A 13826-nucleotide genomic window follows, 5' to 3' on the forward strand; every position below is an offset into this window, starting at 1 on the left:
ATTCTCTAGGTAGGGCTGGATATGTCCCCTGTCTGAAATGCTAGCGAGCCCACGGCCCTCAGTGTGCTGCTGAGTTACGCGCAATGATGACTCGCCTGTCCATGTTCTGTTTGGGGTGTGCCCGAGAGGCCTAGCCAATCTCCAAGCCAACTTCCCCTTACTGCGGCGGGCCGAGGACCGAGGAGGAGCAACAGGCTTGCGCTCGCTAGCCTCGCTCTCCTTTCTCCTACCATCCCGGACGTCGGGCAAATATACTACACCTCCCAAGCTGCTCTCGGGACCCAATGGGTGGAGAGAAGCCGAAGGTTCCGCCCCTGGGGCGGCTGAGAAAACAGAGCGGGGCGGAGGGGTGGGAGGAAGTGGAGCCTCCAGGCAGAAACGAGAAAGTAGCCCGTAGCGGGGCAGGAAAGCAGGAAGCGCCGCTGGGCTGGTGGTTTTGCTCTCCGCGGGCACCGGCGAGGCAGCGTGCCACGTGCGCTTGGGAGAGGCGGGCGCGCGAGGAGCGCTCTGCGCTTGGAAGAAGTCGTGAGCGTAGCGCTGCGCCTCGGTTTCTCGGTCTCCCGCCGCTCTCGGGCCTCAGGGGCGGGGAGGACTGTTGCTGCCTCCGCCTCCGCTGCAGGGGAAGAGGGGAAGAGGAGGTTGCATCCAGCAGTCTGGGTTCCCCGCCGCAGCTTCCCCCTTCCTGGCAGCCGGCCTCCCTGCCTTAGCTATTGTTCTCCTGCAGCCACCTTTTATTATTATCATCATCATTATTATCATCACCATAGCGCGGCATGCTGCCCAGATCTTGCCTTCGGGCAGCCTGACGGAGCCGAGGTGTGTTGGCGAAGCTCGGAACTCTCCCCCATATCCGGGGCTGCTCTCTGGGAGGAAGAGAGGGAGAGCCCCGCTGTGGGCTGTTGCTGCGGTTGGTGCCACGACTGGAAGAAGAAGAGGAGCGATGCGGCTGAGCGGCAGAGCGGCGCGCCGGTGACCGCGGGGCTGGAGGGGCTGGGGGCGCCTCTCCGCTCGCCGCAGCGTCCCCACTGACCCCTAGGCTTGGGGACCCGTGCAGAGGGGCTAAGTGCGTGTGCCAGTAGGCTCTAAGAAACCAGGACTACCCCACTATCACCCCACTGCCCCCCTCTCTCCAAGGCGCTGCGGCAGTCCAGCTATGTTTCGCAGTCAGATCAATCGCTTCGTAAGTACCTCTGTGCCACCCTAATTTGGGGGGTGGGTGGGGAGGTCCGTACGAGATGGATGCTCAGTTCTTTCCCTCCCCACTGTGCCCGAATGCTTGCACGCCTGCAGATGCTTGTGGTATGATGGGGGTGGGGGTGACCTGTCTACTGCTCCCCTCTAGTTCCCCAAGTGCACCCAAACGAAGTCATCCGTTCTCACGACTATCCCAAGGCCTAAAGCATCAACTCCCCCCCCCCCCCAACCTTCAATCTAGCCACCGTGTTGTTTTCGCAATCTGCCGCCGCCGCCGCCACACTGCTGCTTCCCGAGTGTTATTTTTAAAGCTCAGCAAGTTGGCCGAGACTCACAGGTAAAGGAACCGTCTCCCCAGGGTACCCGTTGCACAAAGGGTGGGCGGAAAGATGGCGTTTGATTGGCCGCTTTGATCACTTTTCATCCTTTTGTTCTTTCTAAATAGGGGAAGCACATGCAGAGGATTTGCAGATTGGCTTTGAATCCCTAGAGGCTTCCTCTTTTATTTTTATTTTTGAAAAGGATGCCTGTGGGGGGATTTTGTGGGTTGGGGATCAGCCAAGGAATGGGGAGCAGATTCAGGACAAGCTGGAGGATGAACTAATTCCCTGCTCTAGGATTCATTTAGTTAGTTTTTACATTTATACCTCGCCTTCCCTCCAAGGAGCTCAAGGTGCTTCTCCCCATATTATCCCCACAACAGCCCTGTGAGGTAGGTTAGACCCAGAGTGAGTGACTGGCCCAAGGTCACCCAGTAAGCTTCATGGCTGAGTGGAGATTTGAACCCTGGTCTCCCAGGCCCTGGCCAAGGACTCTAACCACTGCACTGGTGATGACCACTGCCTAAGGTTGAGGCCCACACTTCGCAGCCAAAATATATTTATTGTGGTATTTGTATATCCCACCTTCCCTCCGAGGAGTTCCACATTCCTACAAGTGAAACTCAGAAAATTAGAATATTGTCAAAAAGTGCATTTATTTCAGTAATGCAACTTATTATTTTAATTTTAATTTTTACAAATGCTTTCTTTTGGAAATTCCACAGTAATAAGACAAATAGTTACAACAATACAAAAATAAACATCATTATTACATTTCATTAATTACATTCCAATTATAATTGACCCGTCTAACGACAAACAATTACAGCAAATAAAGGCTTGACATATCTTGCTTTGCATGTCATGCATCTATATATTGGTTTCACCTTTTAAGTTGTGTTACTGAAATAAATGCACTTTTTGACGCTATTCTAATTTTCCGAGTGTCACCTGTATTTTAGCCTCAGATCAACCCTGTGAGGTAGGCCACTGGGCTACGTGGCTGAGAATGGATTTGAACCTGCGTCCTTGGCTGAGTAGCTCAACCCAGGAGACAGCTCAATTGGTTAGAACATGGTGCTGACAACGCCAAGGTTGCAGGTTCGATCCCTGTATGGGACGACTGCCTATTCCTGCATTGCAGGGGGTTGGACTAGATGATCCTCAGGGTCTCTCCCAGCTCTAAAATGCTATAGGATTCCATGAGACTGTGTATCCTCACACTACACGGGGGAATACAAATTTGACAAAAGAAGATTCCACCTCAACATTAGGAAGAACTTCCTGACAGTAAGAGCTGTTCGTCAGTGGAATTTGCTGCCAAGAAGTGTGGTGGAGTCTCCTTCTTTGGAGGTCTTTAAGCAGAGGCTTGACAGACATATGTCAAGAATGCTTTGATGGTGTTTCCTGCTTGGCAGGGGGTTGGACTGGATGGCCCTTGTGGTCTCTTCCAACTCTATGATTCTATGACTGGACCCCTGCGTTGAGGGGGTGGGGAGAGAAATGCATTGCTCTGCAAATAGAAGATTAGATCACCAGGGTAAAAGGCTCCAGTGCAGCTCATGATTCTATTTATTTATTGATTTCCAATCATTTCAAAATACAAAAATTCACAAAAATAGAAACAAAGAGCAATAAATAAATAAATGACAATATGACATAAACAAAAAAGAAAAAGAAGGGGGAAAAAGAGAGAGAAACATATCAATTCTTACATTAACTTGACATTGTAGACTTCCTCGATTCCCCCCACACTGGGTCCATTTTAAAATCTAAATTAAGCAATTTTCCTTTGCCATCTTAAATCATTCTAACACATTTTTTCCATTATCTCACAACCAATTCTAATCTTCACAAAGAAATCAACTATACTTAACCTATAATTCATTAATTAATCCAAATCTAAATTTATTTTCCCATCCATCTCTAATTCTTCCCTCACAATTTATTCCCCAAATTTTTCCCATACATTCAAATATTATTTCTTCTATCATAATAACTTTTAACCACATTTATCTAATACTCCCCCCTTCCCCTGGACTCCGGATCTCCCAGCAATGGCTCTTCTTGTTTTCAGTTCTTAAGCAGCAGAAACAGGCTGAAGCCCATCAAACAGCATGTGGCAAAAAAAAAAACGCATTTCAGAAAGCCGCCCTCCATTAAAAACTCCCTGCTGACACTTCCGGTCTACCGCCAGTGCTGAACAGCGAGGAATCCTCGAGCTCCGAGGTTCCTGGCACTGTGAGGGAGGGGGGAGCCGCGAGAGTGCTGTGGACCCCCAATAAAAAACCCCAGATTGAGCTTTTTGGGGACCCAAAAGTGACTCCTCTGCCCCCCGGTAAGCTCTTTTAAGAGCCCCGAGAGCGAGCGGAGTGCAGAATCACAGTCCCAAGTGTGTGGCCACCTTTGCCTCCTGCGAGAGAAAGCTCTTTAGTTTAGCTATATGCTGCATAAAGAAGAACTTTCTTTTCTTGTCCTGAATCTTGATGCGTTCAGCACACAACTGACCAGGCTTCTCAGATTGTAATGGACACGTTTTTGGAGGAGGAGGAGGAGGAGGTGTCTTCTGCTGACTGTGAATATGAATGGTTATCTGCAACCTGCATGCTTGGAGGCAATAAACCCTGGGGTGCCTTGCCCTGGGATAGGGAGTGTTGGACTGGGTGGGCCTATTGAGTCTGAGCTGATAGGCAGGGGTGGTGATAGGGCAGCCTTGGCCAACCTGGTGCCCACCCCCCATGCTTTGGACTACAGCTTCCTTCAGCCGCAGAGACCATGGCTCTGTGGCTTGGGGCTGATAGGAGTTATACAGAGGGCATCTGGTTGGTGAATCCTGATCTAAAGACTCCGTCTAGTCAAGAGCCTAAAGCAGGCATCCCCAAACTGCGGCCCTCCAGATGTTTTGGCCTACAACTCCTATGATCCCTAGCTAACAGGACCAGTGGTCAGGGATATGGGAATTGTAGTCCAAAACATGGTGGGCCAAAGTTTGGGGATGCTTAGCCTAAAGTCACCTGTCTGCACCCATCCAGCCGTTCCCAGTGAGGTGCCCCAGGTTGCTCAGAGGCGGGGCACTGGCTCTCTCTTGCTTTTACCTGGTACATACAAATAGATTGCTTCTGTATCTGGAGGTTTTATTTAACTATAATTGCTAACAGTGGTGCATTTAGGTTTGTCTGCAGCTTGTGTCCTTAATAGGCTATCCCCTATTGGAAACAGTACATTGGACTTGTTAAACACTTCTGATCCTGCGGGGCCCTTACTGTTCAGCCTCTGATCCATCTTGCGAAATAACACATTTCAGATATGTATGGAGTGGTAGTGGTGGTGGTGGTAACCTGCATCAAGGTCTCTCATTGCAACCTGTTTCCAAATGTGTATTTGGGTAGAGCCGCCTACCAACTAATTTGAGGAAATGATTTCTTTTCCCCCTCCTTTGGCAGAAAAGAGTTGGCTAAGAAAGGTGATGTTACAAGGGCAAATTGGAAGTGTCCTGGACATTTTAGAGCTTACCTTGTACCACTTTTAAAACAGGGAATTGTTTCTTGGAAGCGGTCCTTTGGTGCAAGTTTTCCTGATCACCTGCTGGGATGCTGCATTGCTGTTGCAGCCCTCTGGGCTACCAGAGACAGAACAATCCTGAAGTCTCGTGCATTGCAAATCCTTGTGTAATCCCGGTTTCCCTGCAGTGGATGTGGCTTAAGTGTATAGTATTGTTCTCATGCCTTAGCTCAGTGCTCCCGGAGAATATGCTTTGGATGCAGGAGATCCCAGATTTAATCCCAATCACTTGCAGATCGGGCTTTCCTGTTTCTGACAGGGGAGGAATGACATGGGAGTCACTGAGCTGTGGGCATGAGCAACCCTAGTTTATCATAACTTGAGAATGTGTCCATTAGTAAAGGCAAACAGCTCTACCATGTTCTTGGTATGTGTGTGTATAATGGATGCCTATGGGAAACTCATTAGCAGGGAATACAGAGTGATTGCAACCCCTACTGCTTGACCCCAGCATTTAATTCTTAGAGGTATACTGCCTCTTACCATGTAGCTTCAGTTGTGTATTGTAAGTGCTCTCAGTTGACTATACAAATGGTGAAGGTGCATGTGTGTTATTCCCCACTTTTCTCCCACAAACACTTACCCGATTGTCCTGAAATTTGGCCACGACTTCAAACTCACATGTGAGCAGGTCATCATGCACTTACACTGACCAGCTGACACCTAAGACAGGTATAAACCTGGATTTGTGGTCCAAAAAATTGCGCCCTCCAGTGGACACTCAATGAATAATGGACAAACATATTCCCACAATCCCTCACTCCCCGGAGAGCACATCTCCAACAGAGATCAAACCACTTGGAGACCAAGCCACTCCTCAGGGAACCAAGCCTGCCTCAGAGATCACACATCCGAGACCAGGCCGCTTCCCAGGGACCCACGCCCGCCCAAGAGATCACGTACCAGCGACCCCTCCCCCCGACCAAGCCCACTCCAGACATACCCCCACCCCACGGATCATGCCCCCGCCGATTCCGCTGCCTCGCACGACGTCTTCCCCTAACCCCAAACAAGCCCACCCCCTCCGTATTACCCTCAATCGGTGTGGGGGGGAATAGGGGTCAGGGATAGGTAAACCCTTCTCAGGTTGGGGTGGGTTTCGGGGGTCAAAATGGAGGACACTGATAGGTAAGTCCTTCCCTGATTGGGATGGGGGGGTCTGTCAATAGGTGACAGGGATAACTAAGACCTTCCCTGGACGGGTCGCTACAGAGTGTGGGGAGACACAGGTATCCCCCAATCTAACCATAATACAGGGGGGACTCTGACGGTCTGGGGAATCTGAAGGGGGACTCTGACCTGCCATTTAACAAACAATGCCACAGCAATGCGTGGCAGGGCCAGCTAGTCCTTTATGAATTTGCAACATCCTTTCTTTACAGCTAGCTATAAGAAACTTCATGACACAAGTCCCAATGAATGCTGCTGCTTCATTCTTTCATTTTTTTCTTATTTTCTTTCTTTTTTTGAAAAAAGACATTTATATTAAAACAAAAATCTGTAGATTCCCGAAAGTTCAGAAACTTGAATGTTGGTGGTTGTTTTCGTTTCTTCAAAAAGACGCTTGTAAACTTTTTGCACCCTTTCCTTTCAAATTTTGTTTTCAATCCCTCAATTTTACGGTTTCACTCAGCCAGCTGTTATATTTTCTATGCTTCATTTGCCTTGTCTTTAATTGTAGGCATTATGGAGTGTCCCCATTTCCCCGTTTTTCCCCACTGAAAGTTTTTTTTTGAGGCAGCCAATACATCTGATGATAAAGAAAAATATGGGTTTCCTGCTTGCAGAATAATTTAGAAGAGCTTTTTCAGGAAAAAAAAGAATGGAGTTCATAGTATGTCATAATGTGCTCTGTGAATTTTGCAAAACAACGACCTGACAGTTTACAGTACTTACTTTGTATGGCTTTTTATATATGTAAAAGAAACTCTCTGGACTCCTCTTGAAACAAAGAGAGAACCAGTGTTGTGTAGCAGTTAGAGTGTTGGACCTGGAAGTCCAGAGTTCAAATCTTCACTCAGCCATGACGCTCCCTGGGGGACCTTGGGCCAATCATTGCCTCTCAGCCTAACCACAGGGTAGTTGTGAGGATGACATGGGGATGCTACCTCGAGCTCCTTGCATCGAAAGGCGGGATGAAAATGCAATAAACAAATAAATGGCAATATTTGGTCAGCAGGAAGCTGCATCTCCAGCATGTAATAGTTATCTGCATTCTGCAGTCCATTCCATCACTTAGATACTTGGATCCTGACTGGGAGCCTCAGGGCAGCCAAGAACCTCCATTAATTGCCAACAAGACAAAAGTAGCTGTTTGATTTCCAGGTTGCCAAATCATGAGCAGCAGCGATACTGCACCAGCAGCCAAGTCCAAATCTAATCACAGAGCATCCTTTTAGAAAGTACTGTTTTGGCCTGATGTTGTAATGTTCAAAAGGAAGAAGGCCAGTTGAGGCCTCTGGGCCAAGGACACCCATATCCTGGGTGCCACAGATGAGAGGGCCTCATCCCACATTCACACACACTGAACAGCTTAAATGGCAAAAGACATGTGGCTTCCTGGCCTCAGTGGCTGTGTAGCTATAAACCAGGAACATAGGAAGCTCTGTTAAAATGAATCAGACCATTGGTCTATCTAGCTCAGTGCTCTCTGTACTGACAGGCAGCAGCTCTCCAGGGTTCCACAGGTGGGACATTCTGAGACATACCTGGAGATTGAACTTGCATGTGAAGCAGGTGCCCTGCTGCTGAGGAACTGCCCTTCCTCAATCTAAACGTACAGTTCTCTCAGCCCAGTTCTTCCAGGTTTATGCATTTGGGTAAACAAACCACAAATGAGGTAGCTTAGTGCGACCTCCCACCTTGCAGATGTCGGGCTTGAGCTCATCCAGTCCAATGCAGCATGCCCACTGCCCAGGGACAGTGGGAGTTCTGGTCTATCAACACCCCCAAGTCGGGGAAGGCTGGTTTAGCATGATGGGATTGTAGTCTGTTTCCCCCCCCCCCTAATGAAACAAGATTCATAAGCCAACACCAAGCTGGCTGGTGAGCTTGGCTTATTGAGGAGAAACGAGCCATGATCCTGAGTTCAGATGTAATGCAAAGACACCCCTTCCTATTTTGCTTCCAGCTGTGCAAAGGGAGAACTGATGTGAGAGTGATTGGGCTGTGTGTTTGGCCCCTGACCCCAATTATCATTTAGGGATTTTGAGGGTGAAACAACGGGACCTTAATTTGGCCCCTGGAAAAAAATCGGGAGCAATTGGGAGCAATACACCCATTGCTTCACACAACACCGTGGTCCTCAGAATGTTCTTAAGAAGGACGTTTGGCCCTTGAGCCTGCAGCTTCTGTGCTCAAATGGCTCAGATGGCTTAAAAGCCAACACATGGAACAAAGTGTATTTTGCAAGTAGGGATTTTTCTTTTTGGAGGTTGATGCCTTAACCTCTCTCCTACTTCTTTGCCTCCCACCCCCGCCTTCTTTTCTTCAGATCGTTCTCAATTCCTCACTCTCTGCTAGTTCTTTCCTACTCCCTTCTGTTGCGTAAATACACAGCAGATGGAAGCTTCCTGGAAAACCGTAACTGGCCTCAAACCGACTCCAGATCTGCTTTGCCCTGAAAAGTAAATAACTGGGGATGGGGGTGGGAGCCTTTCTTAAAGCAACAGAAGGTTTGAGAGCATATCTAGATATGTCTTATATAGAGGAACATAGGAAGCTGCCTAATGCCGAGTTCAGTCTACTGCACTACTGTCTGCACTGACTGGCAGCAGTTCTCCAGGATTTAAGAGAGCCGTAAACGTGGGGTTCCTGAGGATTCAGTTCTATCAACTTTGGCTGGTGGCCCAGCTGTGCCCTTGTCTGGACAGGAATAGCCTAACTTCCATTATTTATGCTCTGGTAACCTGTAGGCTGGAACCTGTAGGTCCCAGCTCCTGCCAACCTAGCAGTTCGAAAGCACCTCAAAGTGCAAGTAGATAAATAGGTGGGAAGGTAAATGGCGTTTCTGTGTGCTGCTCTGGTTCGCCAGAAGCGGCTTTGTCATGCTGGCCACATGACCTGGAAGCTGTTCGGCGGCTCCCTTGGCCAATAATGCGAGATGAGCGCCGCAACCCCAGAGTCACTCATGACTGGACCTAATGGTCAGGGGTCCCTTTACCTTTACCCCTGTGGGCTAGATTACTGCAACTCATTATACGTGGGGCTGCCTCCGAAGACAGTTTGGAAACTTCAGCTAGTGCAGAGTTCAGCGGCCAGGTTGCTCACTGGGTCTGCATAGATATGTCAAGGCCTCCCACCCCCAATATTTTCAGAAACAAAATGGAGGGGAAACCCTGAAAAATTAAAGCAACAGATTCAGATTTTCTCACGATTTTTTTTACCTGAGTTTTTACATGCAAAGTGCTTACAACGTGCCTAAAACCCTCTTTAATTATGGGTTGCAAAAAAAGGGATCTTGAAAGATCTTGTCCAGGCACTTGAGATTGCACTGATGATTTTTCCTCTTCTCCCTCCTCAAACCTTTGGAATCCATAATAGCTACCAGTAGCAGCTTGAGGAGTTTTGGGGGGAGGGGTAGAACTGCAGAATGTCCTGCCTGTGAGGCCAGAGTCAGGCACAGCTGTTTCTGCACCTGGAGTCTGCACGCCTCGCTGCAGGGTTAATGTGTAAGTTTGTCCTTTTGCAAGTTGCTCTGGAAGCACCAAAACACAATCTTTTGCCCCCTCTGCTCTGTCTTGACCATCATGCTTGATGGTCAGAGAATGATGGGCTCTGGAGTGTGTCAACATCTGGAGGACCTCAGGTGCCGAGAAAGCTGCAGAGCAGGCTGCTTATAGGCTAACACAGTTGCAATACTATGGGTGGGTGGGCTCTGTTCCCCTGCCTTCTGCTCACATGGGTTTGACTTGGCAAATTCCTGCAACCACCTTGGTATTTATAGAAACTCATTAAAGGCCTGGGTGGATCCAGATTGTATTCCTGGAGCCCCTCCCTTGCAGCATGCAGAGAGTCCTGACCCTTCTATGCCTTTGCTATGCTGGTGCTTCGGAGATGCAGAAGAACTTTGTGGTGAAATCTTCCTGGACCATACTCACTTCGCTCTGTGAACAAGAAAGGAGCCCCCTGACTTAAGTGTTCTCACTTACAGAATTCTATTTACTTAAGCTCCTGTTGCAAGTGGAAAAGTAGCCTGTTAGCAGTGTGCTGGCTTTCCTGGTGCAGGATAGTGTGTGTGTGTGTGTATCCAGGGAGCATTCAGACACATTCCCTAATCTTGTGTATTCTGAAGTGCCTCCTGAATGTGTCAGTGCGTTCTAAATCTTTCAGAACCATTGCATAAAAATACAGGGTACTTTGCCCACCCAGTGAGAGCAGGGACAGTGCGGCCTGCTGGTTAGAGTGCTGCACTAGCACCTAGTGAAGCTTAATGAATGACATTGGGCAAACGATTGCCTCTTAGCTTAACATACCTCACAAGGTTGTTGTGAGGATTAAATGAGAAGTGGGGAGCACAGGTGGCATATAAATGCAGTAAAATAAATCAAGACCAAAAAAAATCACAGCAGGGTGAAGTAAATTGGGAGGAGTGAGGAAATATAAGGGACGATGGATTCTCTTTCGGTTTTCATTTCTTTTAATGTGGAAATTCCCTATCTGAAAAGTTAGGGGAAATTTAACAGTAATTTTGGATGCTGAGAGTTGTGTTGCCAGTGAAATTTGAGCCTTCAATTAGGTTTCAGATATGCACATGCTGGGTGCTAGTGGGGGAAAAAAAGCACAGGCTCTGGAAGATTGAGCAGAGTTGTTGTTGTTGTTGTTGTTGTTATTATTATTATTATTATTAATACCCCACCGTCCCTGGCCAAAACTGGGCTCAGAGCAGCTTTTTTCAGAAGAGACGTATAGTGAATGCAGTGGTCAAGAAGGGGCTCGTCATCTTCCTGAGAAAGTAACCCAACTAGGAGAAGGAGAACTCTGACCCTAAACTTTGGAGTTGACTTCCACAAGATGCAGTAAGCACCGTCCACCTGGATGGCTTCACAGAAGGATTAGAGTTAGACAGATGGGTGGGACTGCAAGTGGCTGCTATCCACAACGGCTGGGCCCTGCTTCCTTAGCCAGAGGCAGTGTGCTTATGATGAACCCCAGTTGCTTTGGAGTGCAAGTGGTGAGAATTGCTCTTGTGCTTGGGTCCTGCTTGTGGGCTTCTTCTCATTGATATCTAGTTGGCCACTGTCATAACAGGATGCTGGGCTCGGTATGCCATTGGCTTGATCCAGTGGGGTTCTGCTTGCTTCTTCACTCTGATCAAAGCAGTGGCCTGGATCCTCTGTAGCCCAAAAGCTGAGAGGAAGGCTTGAGCTTGCCACACAGCTCGGAGTTGTGGGAGGTGGGAACAGTCACCGTGGCGAGTGAAAACGCAACAGGGAATTTCATTAGCACAAGCAGTTTCTGAGCTCTGGGAGCAGTATGCGCCTAATATTTCAGATTAAAACTGCCAATGCTGGGATGAAAGGAGGAACTTTTCCTGCTTCCCCACTTCCAGGCACTCTCTGAGGACTGGAGAAGGGACCTTCATAAGTATATTAGGGGCGGGTGGGCAGGGGAAGTATAGCTTTGTTTTTTGCAGTCTTCAGATGAGGACTAGACTATGTGAAAAATGAATATAAGATTTTTGCTGCAGTTCATTCATTTTCAGCTTTGTATTCTTGTTATAAAAAACGTCTGCCTAGACATTCTGTTGTTGCGCCCGTAACCTAGGTTAAGGTGCCATTTAGCTCCTAGCTTTCATATCTCACTTTCTAACACTGGTGAAATCGTAGCCTGGTGCCAGGTAAAGACTTTTTATTCTCAGGCCTCTTATAATCCTGTTGCCTTGCCCCACCTTGGCTTAGATGTGAGCTACCGTATTTGTTTGGTTTACCTTTATAATGGCGGCCTGTCTAATTTGGCACTTCCCCAACTGACAAATGAACTGAGGCATGGTTAATCCCTTGCAATCCACAGCATTCCAGAGTTTGTGATGTGGTTCTCCAAGCAAAAGAGTTGTCCATAAATATGTACATGTATTAGTGCAAAGATTAAGCAAAATTGCATGCGGGAATGCACATAACATTGGTGCATACGTACCGTGTTTCTCCAAAAATAAGACACCGTCTTATATTTATTTTTCCACAAAAAAACACACACACACTACGGCTTATTTTCAGGGGATGTCTTATTTTTTCCTCCTCCTCCTGCCGCGGCCGGCATTGCTGCTGTGCCTATCACTATGTCTTCTTTTCGGGGTATGGCTTATATTCCTTGAATGCTTAAAAATCCTGCTATGGCTTATTTTATGACTACGTCTTAAAATAGGAGAAACAGGGGCATGAATGCATACGTATGAATTTTCATGCTGGTGCTTTTAGAAAAGTACACTGTTTGCTGCAAAAATTGAGCGAATGTAAGCTTGGGAAAATGAGAAACCAAAATTGGCAGGATTTCAAATGGACTTATCGTAGTGGGAGTTGGTTCTTAGTAGACTTTCACAGGATTGCATTGCAAAAGCTTTTACATTGATTGTTACATTTTGGAAAGAATCTCAACTTCAAGAACTGAGGGCTGGAATATACACGTTATAAATTAAATCAGCAGTGCCTTAAGCTGGTCCATATGCAGTCAATGTGTGAATCCCATTTGTCTCGGTGCTTAATGAATGCCGTTTTGGTCTTTGACAGCTGTTGAACAGAATCTCACTTCTGATCTAGAGGAGCTATCTAGCTGATCTCATTTGGAGAGCACTTTCTTAATGTGCAGAGATTAGTCAAACCCCTGGATCTGATCCTGGCATAATATTAGAAGTCTGGTCGCATTAGGGAGGATTAGATTGCCATGTAGCTCTGCTGGAAGCCTGGATGTGAGCAGTTCCCTTCTGTCTCCTGGGACAAGAAGCGCTTAGCGCGTCCTGGGCTACGTTGTCTAATAGCTTGGAAAGAATGAGCGCCTAGGGTGGCGCCTGGTAGCACAAATGAGATTCTCTCTCTCCCCAAACCCAGTGACATTGCCTCTTTGCCGCCCCACCGCCACCTTAGCTTCTCTTTGAAGCTAACCTTGAATATCAGCGCTGATTGAATACAACCAGCCGGAGGCTGTGTTGCCGCAGAGTCGGCATGAATCCATTTAGCATCAGCCGGGGCTGTGCGAGAGTGAAAATTGGATCCACAATGCATTTCGCTCCCTCGCTTGGAAAGAGGCGCAAGCTATTAACTTCCCACCTTTTTCTAATGTGAAAGACTGGCGGATGCTGGTGCCAGGTGTATGTTGTGGTCTCCATCCTGGAGGGCCATTAAAATGCGGTGGTTCACTTTTGGGTGGTTGTTGTTAGTTTTTTCTGGTGTGCCATTTTTGCAGCTGGAGCATTTGAGGTCCCGCTGCTGCAAAGAAGGGGCAGTGTTTGCTAAACAAGTTGCACAAGCCAGTCCAGGTTTCATGGGCTGTGGAGCCATTGACCCCTAGTGCAGGTCAAGTCCATCCAAAGTCCTAGGCTTGAGTACAGTTAGGGCCAAGAGACATGTGATGTTAACCATTCTTTAAACACAGGATGCTTAACCCCCCCTTTTGCCCTATGAAGTGGAAGCTGCCACAAGGCTCGTCTAAGCTGACATGCATATGCTCCTGTTCCGGACCGGGCCCTGCACCATTTCTTGCCAGGAGCTATCCATAAAGGGGATGGGAAGCACATTTCAAAGTGCAGCTGCAACTGCC

At 47.8% G+C, this 13826-nt stretch overlaps 1 protein-coding gene across 7 annotated transcripts in view; it reads left to right on the forward strand.

Annotated features, from left to right (window-relative positions):
- Positions 1 to 341: 341 nt before the first annotated feature.
- The window catches only part of ATP11C (ATPase phospholipid transporting 11C), an 895731-nt gene continuing 882246 nt past the window's right edge, over positions 342 to 13826 (forward strand). For all 7 annotated transcript variants that reach the window (XR_009557004.1, XR_009557005.1, XM_035126428.2 and 4 more), the window contains exon 1: positions 342 to 1180. Coding sequence is in view for 1 of the 7 variants with exons in the window: in XM_035126431.2 (XP_034982322.2) it covers positions 1154 to 1180 (27 nt within the window). In the remaining 6 variants the exon portion in view is untranslated. The remainder of the gene's footprint in view (positions 1181 to 13826) is intronic.

This window comes from Zootoca vivipara, chromosome Z, assembly GCF_963506605.1.
Source record: "Zootoca vivipara chromosome Z, rZooViv1.1, whole genome shotgun sequence".
Taxonomy (NCBI): domain Eukaryota; kingdom Metazoa; phylum Chordata; class Lepidosauria; order Squamata; family Lacertidae; genus Zootoca; species Zootoca vivipara.